We start from the raw sequence: 15,460 nt of genomic DNA, 5'->3' as shown, positions 1-15,460 counted from the left end.
GAATGCATGTTGGTTGTTGTAGATTTCCCAGGGTGTATGGCTGTGGTCTTGGCATTGTAGGACCGGATGTTTCGCCGGCAACTGTGACTGGCATCCTCAGAGGTATAACATAGAAAGATGGAGTACTCTCTGTGTCAATGTGAGAAGAAGAATGGTAGGCAGGTAATTTATATCTACTCAGGAAGGTGGGGTAGGGCTGAGTCTTTATCTTGTAGGAGTTCCTAGGCTGTGACATGCTGAGGAGCTTTCCTGAGGAGGTTCTTTTGGATATGGATTGCAAAAGAACCTCTTTAGGAGAGCTCCTCTGTTAGCATGTCACAGCCTGGGAACTCCTACAAGATACACCAACGCTACAAGGAGGAGGCAACTTAGGAATGCGGCAAAGACATTTGAACATAGTACTCCTGCAGTGCACTGAGCTGCACAGGCCAAGTACCAGCAAGATCACCCTGAGGTGTTCAGAACAACACAGTCTCCATATGTGTCCTTGACACAGAGAGTACTCCATCTTTCTGCGCTATACCTCTGAGGATGCCAGTCACAGCTGCCGGCAAAACGTCAGGTCCTACAATGCCAAGACTACAGCCATACAACCCAGAAAATCTACAACAACTAATGAACTCTGGCTGTGAAAGTCTTCGACAACGTATTGAATGCATGTTGTCTCTCTTACAAACATGTATGCAGGATGCGTGTATGTTCACTGTAATGTGAACAGAGCTAATCTCTCTCCTTTGCATAAAGTAGATCTATGAGATTGGCAGGAAATTTTATACACTTTGTCTTCAAACCATAATTGCTGAGATTTGAAAAATGGTACCATACTCATGTTATGTTTTGTTGATTACTTCTTACATTGAGCCTCCTCTCCTACATTCAGAAACTGCTTAAAGCAGAATCTGTACTACACTGAAGGAGCATGGTCACAGTCTAGAACCTGGTCTGTGAAGAACTCAGATTTTTTTCTCTCTGCAGCATCGTTTTCTGATCCACCAAGGTCATGGATTCCATCGCTATGTGATATAGCAACCGTGTTAATCAATATGGGTGTTCCTTTTAACACACTATTTCCTCTGCTGCATTTTCAGCCTACCTTTACTAAGGATAATATTATGTAAGTGTTAAATAGTAGCTGATGATGTTGTTTCGCCTTGTGCATTTCCTGGGTTTGTTATGAACTGTAAAAAAATATTAACCTCTGTAAATTAAACAAGGGCCCCGGTCACACGGGCCGGATATTGTGGGGGGAAGGCATGGCTGTTTGCCCCAGGGCAAAATAACGCGTGGTTGCGCCAGCAGACGTACCGTGGAGGTCCCGTGGAAGGGGGGAGGTGCTGAGCACACCACAATCCTGCGCCGCGGCAAAGAAGCGGTGCGGCAAACGGGTGTTTTGTTTTCCAGACACCAAAGTGTGCGCATGCCCCGTTGGGTGCTTGTGCGCATCTCATGGACAGTTGAAAAAAAAACCCTTTATACGAGGGGGCATGGGCGGGCACCGGAACTACCACCGGAAACACGATCAGGCGCCTGCCCTTGCCCCGTGGTTTCCGGAAACTAGTACCTCTGAGGTACTAGTTTTTAACCGCGCGTCTTCGGCGGGAAGCCTCGGGTTTGCCACAGGAACTCTACGCTTCCCAGTTGTGGCGGTGAGATCACACCCGGAAACTCCGCCTATCTTCCGTCTCTCTAGCGTGCCTAATGCTCCGTGTGACCGCAGCCAAGATTGCTTTAACAACTTTTCAATTTAAATGAAAGGTTGCTACCCTTGAATCACCTATTTGACTTTCTACTGAGTTGTGTGTCTCAGGTGTAGTGCTGCTTCCAGGATGCTACACTAGTACAGAATGTGTGTAACAGACAGTTAAGAAGCAGAGCTGGTTGCAACCTCACTTTCTATCACCTGTGTATTTAAAAATGAGGTTTCTTTCTCTTGGTTGATTTTATTCATTGCTTTATAATTTATTACAGTGGGGTTCTTCAAGTGAAATCAAATGCATAGGTGCCAGAAGTGAATTAGTTGTCCTCCTCTATGTAGTTGCATAAAGCCATCTTGCATTGAGACAGCAGACAGTGTTTATGGTAACTGGGTGGTTAGCTAACAATGTGTTATATTTAAGTAGGCATTTTATGCTGTAGTCCAGAATCTGTCTTTGTTTTTGTTTTCTTTGCCCTGAACCCATTACATCAAGTAGATTAAATCTAAATAAAGGAACGTTATGCCTGTACGTGTTAAGATCCATCATATTGTACAAATGTAAATCAGTGGAGTCATCTTGGAAACTAGTCCTGCTATAGTTGAATTAGACCTGCTGAATTAGTCTTGCTATAGCTGAATAATATATTAAAAACAGTTACTATAAAATAGTTCTTTTTCATTTGGTCTGAAATGTACAGGACTGTGGGGAAGCAAGCACCTGGAGACTTCTCAGAAAATCTGCCTTCTTTTTTCTTCCTGGTTCAAAACAGTCTTTGCAACATGGCTAAGGTAACAATGCTTCCATTGGTCCCATTTTGAAAAGTCTTTTTTTCTCTGTGTAAAAGTTCTTCTGCTTTATGTGGTAGTTTCAGGTGATAATTAAAATTTTGTGTTTTTTCTTCTTCATCTGGCTTCAGAGCTATTTTAAAGAGGTTGCTGAAATACATAGCAAAACTCCTGTGCAGAAAGTTATTAACAATAGCTTGATCTCATGTACTTAAAAATAGAGGGCATAGTCTACAGTATGACAGATTTAACCACACCCTTAATTCTGCCATTAAAATTGGCAGCTTTCAGTTATCCCCAAAGTATTCCCTTGCTGCATGTACCTTTAGCTGACATCCATATAAATAGATGTAAATCAGAGATGACATTGATTTTGACAGACTGGCCGAAAGAGAGAATGAGCTGCAAGCTGGAAAATAGAAAGTACAGAGCTCTTTGATAGCGAAAGTTTTTAAAAGATTTAATTTAATGAGAAATAAGATCTTATTAGTGATAAGCAGAAGCTGAACCCAGTATGGTGAGATGGTTACATTGTTTGAGTGCAGTTTGTCTGCAGTAGATGAATCAGTGTCTGGACTTGCTGTATACAACTGTATTTAAGCTACTGTTTACTATTGGTAACTTTTTCTAAGGACTTATCTACTTTTTTTTAAAGTTTCTACAACTGTGTGTAGGCATATGCCCAGAATGTTACACAGATAAAGAAATACTTCTGTTGCTGCTGCTTTTGTTTAAACTGAGTCTGGAAAAAGAGCTGAAACAATATCCCCTAGTGGACTTGGAGCACCTTATTATAAAACTGCTGGAAAATATCAGAAACTGGGATACAGAGGTTAGTTTATTGATGCTTTTTGTGTAATCTGTGTATAATTGAGTTTAATTTTATAAGCACTCCATGGAAGATTTTGAAATCGGTATCTTACATGTTTTGTAGAATTGCTGCTTTGGCAATAAGAAATGTGCTACATTTTTGCTCAGTTTATTTGTTAACGAACTCTTGTTATGTTGAGTACATTGATTGGAAATACCTGCTGTTTCATATGGGGAGGACATATTAATCTGTAGCTGTGGTCCACCAATTTTGTCTTTTGCCATAAGTGTGTACATGATTATGTACACACTTGCAGTACCATGCCATAACATGTTATATGGGCATTCTTTCATAAGTCGTTTAAAGAGGAAAAACTGCTGATTCTTACTTGTAACCTGTTATCATTTGAATACATGCTGAAACTGGTTTTAGATATTGCCATCAGTTTACACTGATGAACTCTTTTCCTTTCTAAAAAGATGCCCAAGTTGTGTCTGGCAATAAGTGACCTGTCTAGCCACCATCATGACCTCTTGTGGTTGGTTCAGTTTGTTCCCAATTGGACAGCACGTGGGAGGTAAGCTTTTAGTATAATTCAGCTTTTACTATAATGTATGTTACTTCAAAATATATGTAGAAAGCATTGCAGAACATTAGATCATTGCTTAATTTTTATTTTTTAGACAAGCAAGACGACATCTTAGCTTGGTAGTAATCTCAAAACTTCTTAAAAATCACGTGAATATACCCAGTAGCAAGGACCAACAGGTACTGTATAAATCACTTTATCAAGACATTAACTTTCTAGACTTTTGTTAAATCAGTAATAAGCTTTTTATCTCTCATGTCTCTTAATAAATTTACACTGGAGATTCATCACCTTGGAGGGAGGTCTGCACTGGTTTGGCTCCTTTCCCCCCATGCTGCTACTATTCCCCTTGCAGTCCCTGTCTCTGGAACCTTTATTCCCACAGTGTCCTGGTTCCCAACATTCAGTGTCTGCTGGGTGTGCTTCTATCTTTTTTTGAATTCTATCTAAGCTGCCACTATTTGTTTGTTGCTGTTTCTTCTCTTGTCTTCTTCCTGGTACCTGCTGTGCCACCTAATAAGTTGCTTGACTTAATTCCTCATACAAATGTACCCTGAACTAAATTAAAAGCTGTGATTCTTGGGATTCTGATGAGCCACACAGATGCTCGAAGTCTGCATAAATAAAGATCCTACTTTGTAAATTTATGTTTAGGTTTGTCTTGAAAATTGCCAAAGCAAGCTCTTTTCACTGCTGTAAAAAACCCCAATAAAATCTGCATTCAGTTGACTATATGTAAACCAACTAGTTTATCTTGAGTCAGATCACTAGTGTATAGAGTTCACTATTGTTTATTCTTTTTGGCAGCAGCTCTCAGGAAAGGAAAGATCTTTTCCAATATCTGCTGCCCAAATCCTTTTAACTGGAGGTGCCAAGAAGTGAACCTAGGAGGACCTTCTGCACACAAGGCATGTGATCCATGACTGAGCTGTAGCCTCTTTAATAGTATTCCCTTTTTTCCTTGATTAAATAGATGGCACTCCTGTGCCAGGATCTGGTGGAGATGAAGCCTTCCAATCTATTAAAGAAAATTGCAGAAACAGAGATGCATCAAGATGATCTTAGTAAAGAGTCTCTTCTCTCTGAATTCGAGCCCCAGGTAATGCCTGATAATATTTCCAGAAAGCGAGGCCCTAGAATCACAGTTAAGGATAGCTGGGAGCTGGGCAGGTAGTTGATCGGTTACTTGGATTATATATGCTCATAGATCAGAAGGCTCCAAAGTTGTATAACCTTAGGGGTAGATCGAGATGCATGGACAGCAAGAAGAACCCAGGCAAGGCAAGGTGAGAGTGCAATGCAAGGTCCAAGCTGGAACTCTTCCAGTTGTTTTTACCAATGTACCAATTCTTCTGACCAGTCTTCCTCCCATGGACCAGCCCTTCTTGACCACACATTCTAGATCCTGCTTAGTACCAGAAGTGAAATCCAGACATTGCATTGCTGATCAGTACTTCACTCACTCTTCCCAAGCAATGTTTTCACTCTTAACATCATAGCTCATGTATTTTGCCTAGATTTCTAGTCTGGTACAACTGCTGGCTCGTCTGCTGGCAGTGTTAACAGTACAGGCATGGAGCAGTCCTGTACCATGTAAGCCTGCTTCTTGACCACTCACAGTGCAAGGGGCAGGCAGTCTTTGTCAGTGCAGTTCATTGCCACTGAACCTACTGACTTAAGTTCCTTTTTGATTCAATAGAGTAATGTTTTGATTTCTAAAAAAGTATTTTTTGGGTAGCCACAATAATGAAAAGCCATATTGCTGCCTACTGTTTTACTCCCAGAAGTCATGTCAAACATAAATGTATTTTGGAAAAATTAGCCTTAAAACCATGAAATTAGTTGAGAACTGGTTCACAGGTGATTTCAGTTCGCAAGCTGCATGCATGGCAAGGTGCAGGAATGGCTCTTTGTCTCGCGCATTGTTTCCGACCATTAGTGTGAATGCATGGAAGTGCCTACGTGAATAGGTCCTGTTTGTGCTATTTGTGTGCTGAAAAAAGTGAATGCAGTCACATAGCCTTTTAATTATATAAATAAAACAACATAAACCTCACATAAAACAGTACACAATATACATAAGTTATATAAATCAAAGAATACCACACAGGCAGGATATAATGCCACTGATAAAATATTTTCAAATGATTATTTGAATCCCAACACTTACAAAAATATCAGGGACTTCTTAAACTAAGAAGAGTTTGGTTTAGTGGTTAAGTGCACAGACTCTAATCTGGGAGAACTGGGTTTGATTCCCCACTCCTCCACTTGCAGCTGCTGGATAACCTTGGGCAAGCCATAGTTCTGTCACAGCTGTTCTGGAAAGAGCAGATCTCTCAGAGCTCCCTCAGCCCCACCTACCTCATAGGGTGTCTGTTGTGGGGAGGGGAAGGGAAAGGAGTTTGTAAGCCGCTCTGAGACTCCAATCTCCTCCTCCTCCTCTCCATTTACTCAGTGAGATAGAGTGTGCGCCGCGCTCCCCCCCCCCCCCCCGGTCCTATAATTTCATATAGGCAATTTTGTTGATTTTTTCCTATTTATACTATAAAAATATTAACAAGTAGTGAGGGTGGCTTGTATGTGATCCAGAGTCTCTCTTCTTTATCCTGTCATATGTGAATCAATGTGTCGATTTGTGGTGAATTGACAGGGTAGGACAGATAGCAGACTGCTTGCAGCAGCATGTTTAAATCTTGTGCTGGTAACACACTTTGATAACTCTTAAATCTGAATTATTAGATAATGTTGTTGGGCATGCTTCAGTTCTTTGAGAGTCCTGAACAGCCTTTTGTAACAAGCTCTTTTTTTGCCCATGAAACAGCATCCAAACTAGTAAGTGCTGTACTAAATATTTTTGGGTCTTTTCCTAGGCCTACTATCTGACCTATGTTCTGCTTCACTTGGTCAGGGAAGCTAGCAGTTCTGAGGCTGCATATTCTAATCAAAGGGTGAGTAACTGGCTGAAGTTATAAAATGCATGTGAAGGGGTTGTTTTACATGAAGAAGTACATGCTATGAAATGTGCTTAAATATTCATGGCTTATGATGGTACCACATAGTGCTTAGCAAATAAAAGGTAAAACATACTGAAATGTGTAGTGGTAACTTATACTGAGCCACTTCATTTGTTCTTGGGAAAAACAACTTTGAATTAATATCTGTCATTGGAAAACTATATGAAGCCTATTTAAGTTTAAAATTGAAAGAATTTGTCATGGCTAGATTATATCAAGGTACTAAAGTTAAAATTAGAAGTAGTTTGGAAGGCAGACCATGGACTCTATTACTACCTTTCAAGGTGATCAAAAAGGTTCTCTCTTATCTCCCTATTTATTCATTCTGTATAGGACTTTTTAGGGGAAAATCAACCAAATGCTACTTTAATGTACTGGAGTCTGGGTAGAAGGTATTTCTGTGGATATTGATTCATTTCTGTTAAAATTCGTTAGGAAAATAACCAGATTGCTTAAATGTGTATAGCTGTTTGGTAAGAATTTGCAATTTCTTCACTGGAATCAGCAGCTTGGTTAGATGCATTTAGACTCAGGATTAAGATTCTATTTAATTATAGATGAAGGCTCTGCCTTAGACTACGAGAGGAATCCTTTCAGAGTAAGGTCGGTTTATCAAAGACTGGAACAACTACTAGGCTTTTATCATTTACCATTGATGGTAAAAAAGCAGAAGTAGTGTTAGCATTGGTTAAAAAGCAGTTATTAGAGTTAGATTTTAGAAGTACAGATCTGCGAGCAGGAAGGGTGTGTTCCATTACCTATAATGGATTAGAACCTTTGGCAAGCTTTGTGGAATATTTAAAATCTTTTGACTAGGTGTGTGCCTAGACTGCCCAACAGAGCCTGCAAAGCAGCTGATCCTGCAGGGAGAACTCTCCTCACAGGCTCTGCTGGAGCTCTCTTCAGCAGTTCGGTCAAACAGGCCAAAAGAACCCCAGCTGAGCTGGTGGGGAGAGTGCCCTCCCAAACTGTTTTGTGGGCTTTGTTCTGCAGCCCCTTTAAACACACCCTGTTTAAAGGGACTGTAGAAGAAAGCCCAAAAGCAGCTGAGCAGCGGGAGCAATCTGCTCCTGTCCCTCAGCTGTTCTTTAGGTTTGCTGGTAATCCCTGAATATATTTGGTATTTGGGGGGGGGGGGGGTTTCCTCTGGTTCTCCTAAAAAGTCCCAGATACAGTTGGGATGCTGAAATATTCCTGAATAATACCAATAAGGTGTTTTTTGGGTATATTTTTGGTTTGGGTAGACCTGAATGCACACTCCTACTTTTGACTGTTCCTGGATACTGTAATATTTTTTTTGGCTGCTGATAAAATGCCGTACCATCACCTGAATTTAAAGGCCAATTTGCAGGAGTTCCTTTTTCTGAACATTGTTTCTTTTGTAATGTGGGGAAGGAGTCACTTTGTCCTTAAATGCCCTTGATTTAAATATTGAAGATGGAGAAAGCCGGATATCCCTGTTAAAGAAGGATGAGTTGAGATAATGATGGAATATTATTGAGTCCTTTTAGTAATTCAACATAAAATAAAATTTAATTTTTTAATAATTACGGTGGGCTTAGAAGGGAAAAGGGAGATATTTTTAATTAGTGTGGTTAGGCTTAAGGCTATGGCCAATAAAGCCATAACATTGAAAGAAGAAAGAACATACTGAAATGTGTAGTGGTAACTTGCACTGAAGCACATTGTTTGTCTTTGGGAAAAATAACTAAAATAACTGAATGAGCATTGTATATTTTTAGAAATGGCTGCTGAAACTCAGTGGTACTCTGGAAAAACATGTGAAGTGTGATATTAGAGAAGATGCCAGGCTGTTTTACAGAACAAAGGTGAGTCTCTTGTACTATTTTCCTTCCCTCCAAGAGATGTGGGATTTATCTGAGGACTCTTTTTCCAGCTGCTTTCCCAACATAGTTGCAAGTTTGACAGGTTTTCTTTTCTTTAAAAATCTGTCAGAACATGGAAGTACTTTTCTTCCACCCAAGTGCTGATTTTGGGTCTGCTCCCTGTCTCATCTCTTAATTCACTTTTTTTAAATGGTTTTTTTTTTTTTGCATTTTTTTTGTGTGTGTGTGTGCATGCACCTGGAAGTCATGGTGACCTCTGGTGACTGACCCCTACTGGAGGCCTGGAAGATATTCAGAGAGGTGGCTGAATAAATCCTGCCCCTGCCTCCCTACTGCTGGTATTCCAAGGAGGTCTCCCATCCAATACTTGCCGGAGTTGACCCTGCTTAGCTTCTGAGATCTGACGAGATGGGGCTTGCCTGGGTTATTCAAGTCATGGTGTCACTTCTATATTTTAATGGTAAATTTAAAATCCTAATGGCAAGAGTGAGATGAGAGATGAAAACATATTTCTACATACTGAGGCACATGACAACTCAGAAGACTAGGGCATGTAGGAATCTTGATTACTCTTGATTCATTTACAAACACATTCTCTGACTTTAATGTGGTGACAATATTAAATCATACAGAGTATGTATTATTGCCTTGCCTTGCCATGTAGAACTGGGCACTAAAAGAGAAAAATGCCCAGCCTCCTAGCAGTTAGTATACTTCCTGATACTGGTTGGCATCAGTGCAGGGTGCCTTCCACTGACACTAAATGCTCTTGCATTGAGGAAATGCGAAGCACCACTTCAAATTGTAGGTGATGAATTCCTTTTAATATTTCTTCACAAATAACTCCAAGCACATATAAAATTGGAACAGCAGGGGAAAGTCTCTTACCCTCTCCCTTTGTATGTTGTGCTGGCTTTTTGTTTATAGGGAAGTTTTTACTATAGAGGAGTATTCCACAATGTAAATATTCATGATCCTCCACCTGTAGTTTGAAGTGGTGCAATTTGTTCCGCCATCTTACTCCCATTTCATTTTCTCACGTCTATCATGCCTTATTGGTGGCTTTGAAAGTACTCTATAGAATATCTGATCTGGCTTGGGATCATACATTCTTCTAGTGTACCTTTTAAAAGATTCCAGGAGATCTGAGATCTTTGCTTCATCTAGGTTGACTTTATTTCATGTTAACTGGGAGATCCGAGGCGGGGGTAGCATAAGTAAGCTCTTAATTCCACAAAGAATTGTATAATACTCCACCACATTCTTTTGCCTACAAGTGCTATCTCTCTCTTGGAGTTGTCATATAGTTCATATCTGCGCTAAACAGTAGGCTAAACTATATTTCAGTTAAAATCAAGAGTGGGGTAGGACTAAACCCTTCGCTTTCAGGGTTTTTTTTAACAAACCAGTTATTTGGTAAACACACTGAAAAAATATGATGGGCTAAGAATGAAATCATCTTTTGAATTATTGATCACTGCTTAAATACCTAGGGACAGTATCGCCCCCTTATCGGAAAGAGAGTCCTCGTCAGAAGATACCGAGTCCAGTTCGCCACTGGATTTGCTGTCTTTTTTTCCTTCTCGACCCCGGCTGGCTCTCCCAGCTACACTCTCAGGAACTCACGTGCTTTGAAAACAAAATCAATCTTTTCTTTTTTATCTTGTAGTTTGAAAATGACGCATTCTGGAATTAACCATCTGTAGACAATGCTGTTTGTTTGAAGAAAAAGGATTAAATCTTTATATTTCTTTCTCTTTTGTCTTATTTCAAATGGAATGTCTTTTAGAATCCTGATGGTGTTGTCCCCGATTTTCAAGGGTGTTCCTGTAGTTGCTTTCAGGATAGAATCCCTCACATGTCGCTTTGAGAATCTAGCCACTATTTCCCCAGGTAGATTATTCTTTTTGATGTACACGGAATAGGACCTATAGACCACATTCATTTCACTTGCAAGATACTCTGCTTTCAAATCTGTAACTGGGGCTAATGCTTCATTCAAGAGTTGCTTTAGATTCTCACCTTTTAATTCTAGGACCCCTTGAAACCGTAGGACCAAATTTTCTTTCTCCATTTGCAGCTGTAAAAGTTGCAATTCTTCCGAGGCTTGTTTCTTTTCCAATTTTTGCATCTTTTTCTTGACATTTTTAGTGGTGGCGTCCATTTCCTTCACCTTCTTGGCTGTTTGCTCCGTTATTTTTAAAGTCTCAGTCAGTTGGAGCTGCTGAGTTGCAAGATTCTGGTTTAGATTCATCAGCTGATGTTCAATATTAGTCATCTGGTCCAGCAGAGGGCACAAGGACTCTGCCAACATTTTGGAAAACTCAGTGGTCTCTTCCGGTCGAGAGCTCAAGATCCCGGCTGGTGTCACTTTTACTAGTTTGTCTTTCTCTGCCCTCTTCCCCGCCATCTTCATGGATTGTTTACTTTTATGAAAACTTGCTAAAGTCCCTGAAATACGCCCATACTCTTATCCGCGCTCTGGTAAGTCTCTCAAAACAGATTTCAATGCTTTTTCTTCTGCTCCCCCCTTAGTATTTCGTTGTTTAGTTCGTGCGTGTGGGAGGGACCCTTCCCCCGCTCGCTTTTTTCGCCGTTCCCAGGGGGTAGCTTTCTTTTTAAATTCTCATTTCGCTTTAACCTGACTCACAGTTCATTGTTGGTCATACGACCTCGCTCAGCACATGTTCAAAATGCTTGATCTCCGACGCTTGTCCTGGTCAGCAGCTCTAAATCCATATGGACACTCAGCGGTAGGACCGTTGGGGCGGAGGAGCGCCTCAATTCCCCAGCATTGCGCTGGCGAAGAGGCCACCCATCCAAAGCCCTATGGCTAGGAGCCTTTTGCCAAGGCTCGGGGGGGGGGTAGTGACCCGTCGCCCCCCCCTCCTTTCCGCTGGTGCGCAGATCACATCCCCGGGAGGTCCGGGAAATGCGTCCGCCAGCGTGTCGCCATAAACCGGAAGCCACACCATTTGCCTTTTGTGATTCATTGTCAATTACTCTGTTTCTTCCTTCACTGTATGTATGTAATTTATAAGCAACAGTAAATATATATAAAAGGAAAAAAATCAACAGTTCCAACTACTCAGCATTTCACTCAGCAGGTACCAATACATTTGTATGTTTCCTTTCTAGGTAAAAGATTTAGTTGCCAGAACATACAGCAAGTGGCAACAGATGATCCATAGTTCTCGGCCTACTCAGGTATCCTGCAGTTATGTCAGCTTTCCCTATGGCTTTGTGTACTCATGTTATTTCTTCAAGTTTTCAGTTAATTTTAATGGCACGGATGCCTTGAAGGGGATTTTTGTGAGTTTTGAATAAGATGAAGATTACTTTTTTTGTAGGTGGTTATGTGGTTTGGCCAATTTAGAATTTGGTTAGCTGGGGTTGTTAATAGTGATACATGAACTTAGAACTTCAATATCTTATTCTTGGCTTAGTGAAAAAGTATACTCTACCAATAAATGGAAACCAGACAACAAAAAGTATTTAAAACTATGGCTATGAAAAAGCAAATTGTAAAAATGTGATTTCCAAGGCCCTGTAATATATAACACATAAGCAGTCTAAAAGAATGTGATTAGTTCTTATGCCCTGAACTAGTACAGGCAAAGAGGTCTTGCCATGTAACCTGAAGAGGGAAGAAATTGCCTTTCTTAAATATAAGCACAGCTCAAAATAAGAAGCTTTTAAATCTAAATTTTTAAGCTAGGTGTGTATTTAGAAAGGTACAGTTCGAAACGTCTTCTAGCAGTAAAAACTCACCATAGATCAAGATGAGTGGCCCTGTTAGTCTGTCTGTAGCAGTAGAAAAGAGCAAGAGCCCAGTAGCATCTTAAAGACTAACAAAATATGTTGCAGGGTATGAGCTTTCGTGAGTCACTGCTCACTTCTACAGATACAGCTAGAATGGGAGTCCTTCTGTTCTATTTATTGGAAAGTGGAGTGATTTCAGATGCTGAATTACATTAGCAGGCAAATGACAATAGTAGACATGATTGGATTTAGGTGAGATAGGCATGGAGAAATCAGCACTGGTAATGAGACAGGAAACCTAGGTCTCAATTCAATTGACAAGATAATGCATCCATCTGGATTGACTTGCAGTCTGTTGTGATTAGGGATGGACTCACAAAACTTTGTTCATGACAAATTTTGGACAGTTTGTGGTTCTCAGACCGAAGTTTGTGTACTGTAGCCTAGCCACAAACCTCCATGAACTTTTGAGGCAGTTTGTGGAGGTTTATGGGAAGTAAAAAGCAGGGGCTTAAACCAGGCTTCCCAAGTACTTACCGTGATTCGGCAGGGGACACAGACGTCCTCGCAGGATCATTCCTGCGGGGACAACAGACGCGCCACACCATGCCATCGCCAGGAAGTGATGCTGGGCGACGCTCTGGCAATGGGGCTGGAAACTCGATGGTACTATCGAGTTTTCAGTCCCATTGCCAGAGCGTCACCCAGCATCACTTCCTGGCGACGGCATGGTGCGTTACAGGGAGGAATGGTCCGGCCGGGGAGCATGTTTCCCCCGCCGGATCACGGTAAGTACTTGGGAACCCTAGCTTAAACCCCTGCTTTCTCCTCCCCATGAAAGCTGTCAAAACAGCTAAGTAGAAGGAGCAGACTGCTCCCAATCCAATCTGTTTAGATTGGAAACAGCTGAGCTGTGGGGGGCAGCCTGCTCCCATGGCTCAGCTGTTTTGGGCTCTAAAGGGGCTTTCTGTTTAAAGGGGCAAACTGCTCCCACACTCAGTTGTTTAAAGGAACTTTCTTGGGCACTCAGTCCCTGTGGCTGATAGCCAGGAAAGCCCCTTTAAACAGCTGAGCTGCATGGAGCAAACTGCTCCATGTGGCTTAGCTATTTAAAGGGGATTTCTTGGGTTCAGCTCCAAGCCATCTAAACTCCTTCTCTCTGCTCTCTGTGAAAAGTGGCGATGAGCAGAAAGCAGGGGTCACGAACCCATATATACCAGTTTAGTTCAAAAACCAACCTCCCAGTTCATGTTTCAGCCACAAACCAAACTGCAAAAATGCGGTTTGTGCCCATCCCTAGTTGAGATTTTTGGCCAATGTATGACAGAGTGTTGGACTAGATGGGCCATTGGCCTGATCCAACATTGGCTTCTCTTATGTTCTTATGAGATAATGAAGTGTAAACTTTTATGTATGAAAGCTATCATCCTTAGAAGTAAAAGCCATCTTTTAAACGTTTTTGTTTTGTTTTTATTGGTTATGAACTATAACCAAAATAGCTTCAAAAATTAATGTATGCCCTTAACTCATAGTCTGCCAATTAAATATAGTTATCTGCTTAGCTGTTAAAGTGTTGTCACTTTGTTGTTTTGCTGAATGCTCTCAATTTTTATTCTTTTTACTTCTTGGAAATTCTACATTAGGGGAAGATTCATGATTTTTGGATTCCCGATTCTTAAAATGGAAAGATTGTCAAAATGCTATGCTCAAGGAAACAGTGACTGAAAACTACAGTGCAGTGTAAGAACAGGAAGAAGAAACCATGTAATCAAAACTTAACTTCTTTGTGTGCCATTAGGGTTCTTCTACTTTGCTCTTCCTTCAATTTCTTTAAAAGAAGGAATTTTTATAATAAAGATTAGGTCTGCTTGTTTAAGAGTGCAGATTATGTTTGGCCAGTAGCCCTTTTCTAATTGTAAAAGGAGTCCTCAAGCCAGTCTGACTTGGACTCTAAGGTGCTGTCCCCCCCCCGTCCCCCCCCCCCCCCCCCAAAGTAAAAGTCTGTATATTTTAATGTTCTTTTCACTCAATTCCTAATCCTGTAAATGATAGCAATGACAAAGGATGTCACTGTAAAGTTGACTATGGTGAAATAAATTTTAGAAAAAGTAACGTTTTTTGATTTGGTATCAAGAGGAGAACCTTCTTTCGGAGCCTTGCTAAGGTTCAGTTCATGTCTGTGGACAGCGTGATTTGGGGATCCTTCATACATCATATTCCCTAGTGATGGCTCTTAGGGTGGCATGGTGGACCTGTGAAAGTGATAGGTGTGCAGAAGATGATAGGTCAAAAGTTTGAGCTAAAATTTTATATACACTTAAAAACTACTCCCATTGATATCAATGGGGCTTAATCCCAGGGTCTGTTAGCAAAAGGGGAAATAAACAAACTGCAGTTACAGACAGTGCAGGCTAAAGAGTTCTACCCTTCTGAAATTATTTAATTTAGAAGAGTGTAACTCTGTTTAGGATTACACTGTGGGTCTGACTTTAAGATGTTTTTAAAGATTAATATGATTCATGGAAATAAAGTATGAGGAGTTCTGTTGTGCAGCAAAGTTATATGAAAGTAGGCAAAAGTCTCTGTTTTGTGAAAATACACATAAATGTCTATTCAAAACAAGTTTATTCTACTGTGTTGTATCATGCCCCTAAAAAGTATGGACTATGTACATACAATTTATATATTCATATTTCATAAGTCTGTCAGTCTTCTGCTAGTTAATGACTTGGATGTATATTGACTAATTAAATCTCTATTTTACTTTGTGTGCAATTTCATATTCTAAACTCTTTGCACTGCCATATCTGTGCATACAGAATTTTAGAAGCTATAACAAATGTAAATATAATTATGTAGAGATAATATAAGTCTAAAATGTTTGATATTTACATACAGGTGATACTTTTTACATTAATTGTTTTTAAATAAATTTGTTATCCATTTCAAGTG

At 40.4% G+C, this 15,460-nt stretch overlaps 1 protein-coding gene across 1 annotated transcript in view; it reads left to right on the top strand.

Moving 5' to 3' along the window:
• Window positions 1–14,473, top strand: part of SLF2 (SMC5-SMC6 complex localization factor 2) — a 50,270-nt gene extending 35,797 nt beyond the window's left edge. The window contains exons 11-20 of the mRNA XM_015420112.1: window positions 976–1,114; window positions 2,395–2,485; window positions 3,138–3,314; window positions 3,773–3,870; window positions 3,977–4,061; window positions 4,856–4,981; window positions 6,756–6,833; window positions 8,642–8,728; window positions 11,885–11,953; window positions 14,152–14,473. Coding sequence (XP_015275598.1) covers window positions 976–1,114; window positions 2,395–2,485; window positions 3,138–3,314; window positions 3,773–3,870; window positions 3,977–4,061; window positions 4,856–4,981; window positions 6,756–6,833; window positions 8,642–8,728; window positions 11,885–11,953; window positions 14,152–14,187 — 986 coding nt within the window. The 3' untranslated portion in view covers window positions 14,188–14,473. The remainder of the gene's footprint in view (window positions 1–975; window positions 1,115–2,394; window positions 2,486–3,137; window positions 3,315–3,772; window positions 3,871–3,976; window positions 4,062–4,855; window positions 4,982–6,755; window positions 6,834–8,641; window positions 8,729–11,884; window positions 11,954–14,151) is intronic.
• The last annotated feature ends 987 nt before the right edge of the window (window positions 14,474–15,460 follow it).

The sequence above is a fragment of the Gekko japonicus genome, unplaced genomic scaffold (genome assembly GCF_001447785.1).
Source record: "Gekko japonicus isolate JY-2015 unplaced genomic scaffold, Gekko_japonicus_V1.1 scaffold29, whole genome shotgun sequence".
Taxonomy (NCBI): Eukaryota; Metazoa; Chordata; class Lepidosauria; order Squamata; family Gekkonidae; genus Gekko; species Gekko japonicus.
This window is presented reverse-complemented; position numbering and strand designations above follow the sequence as displayed.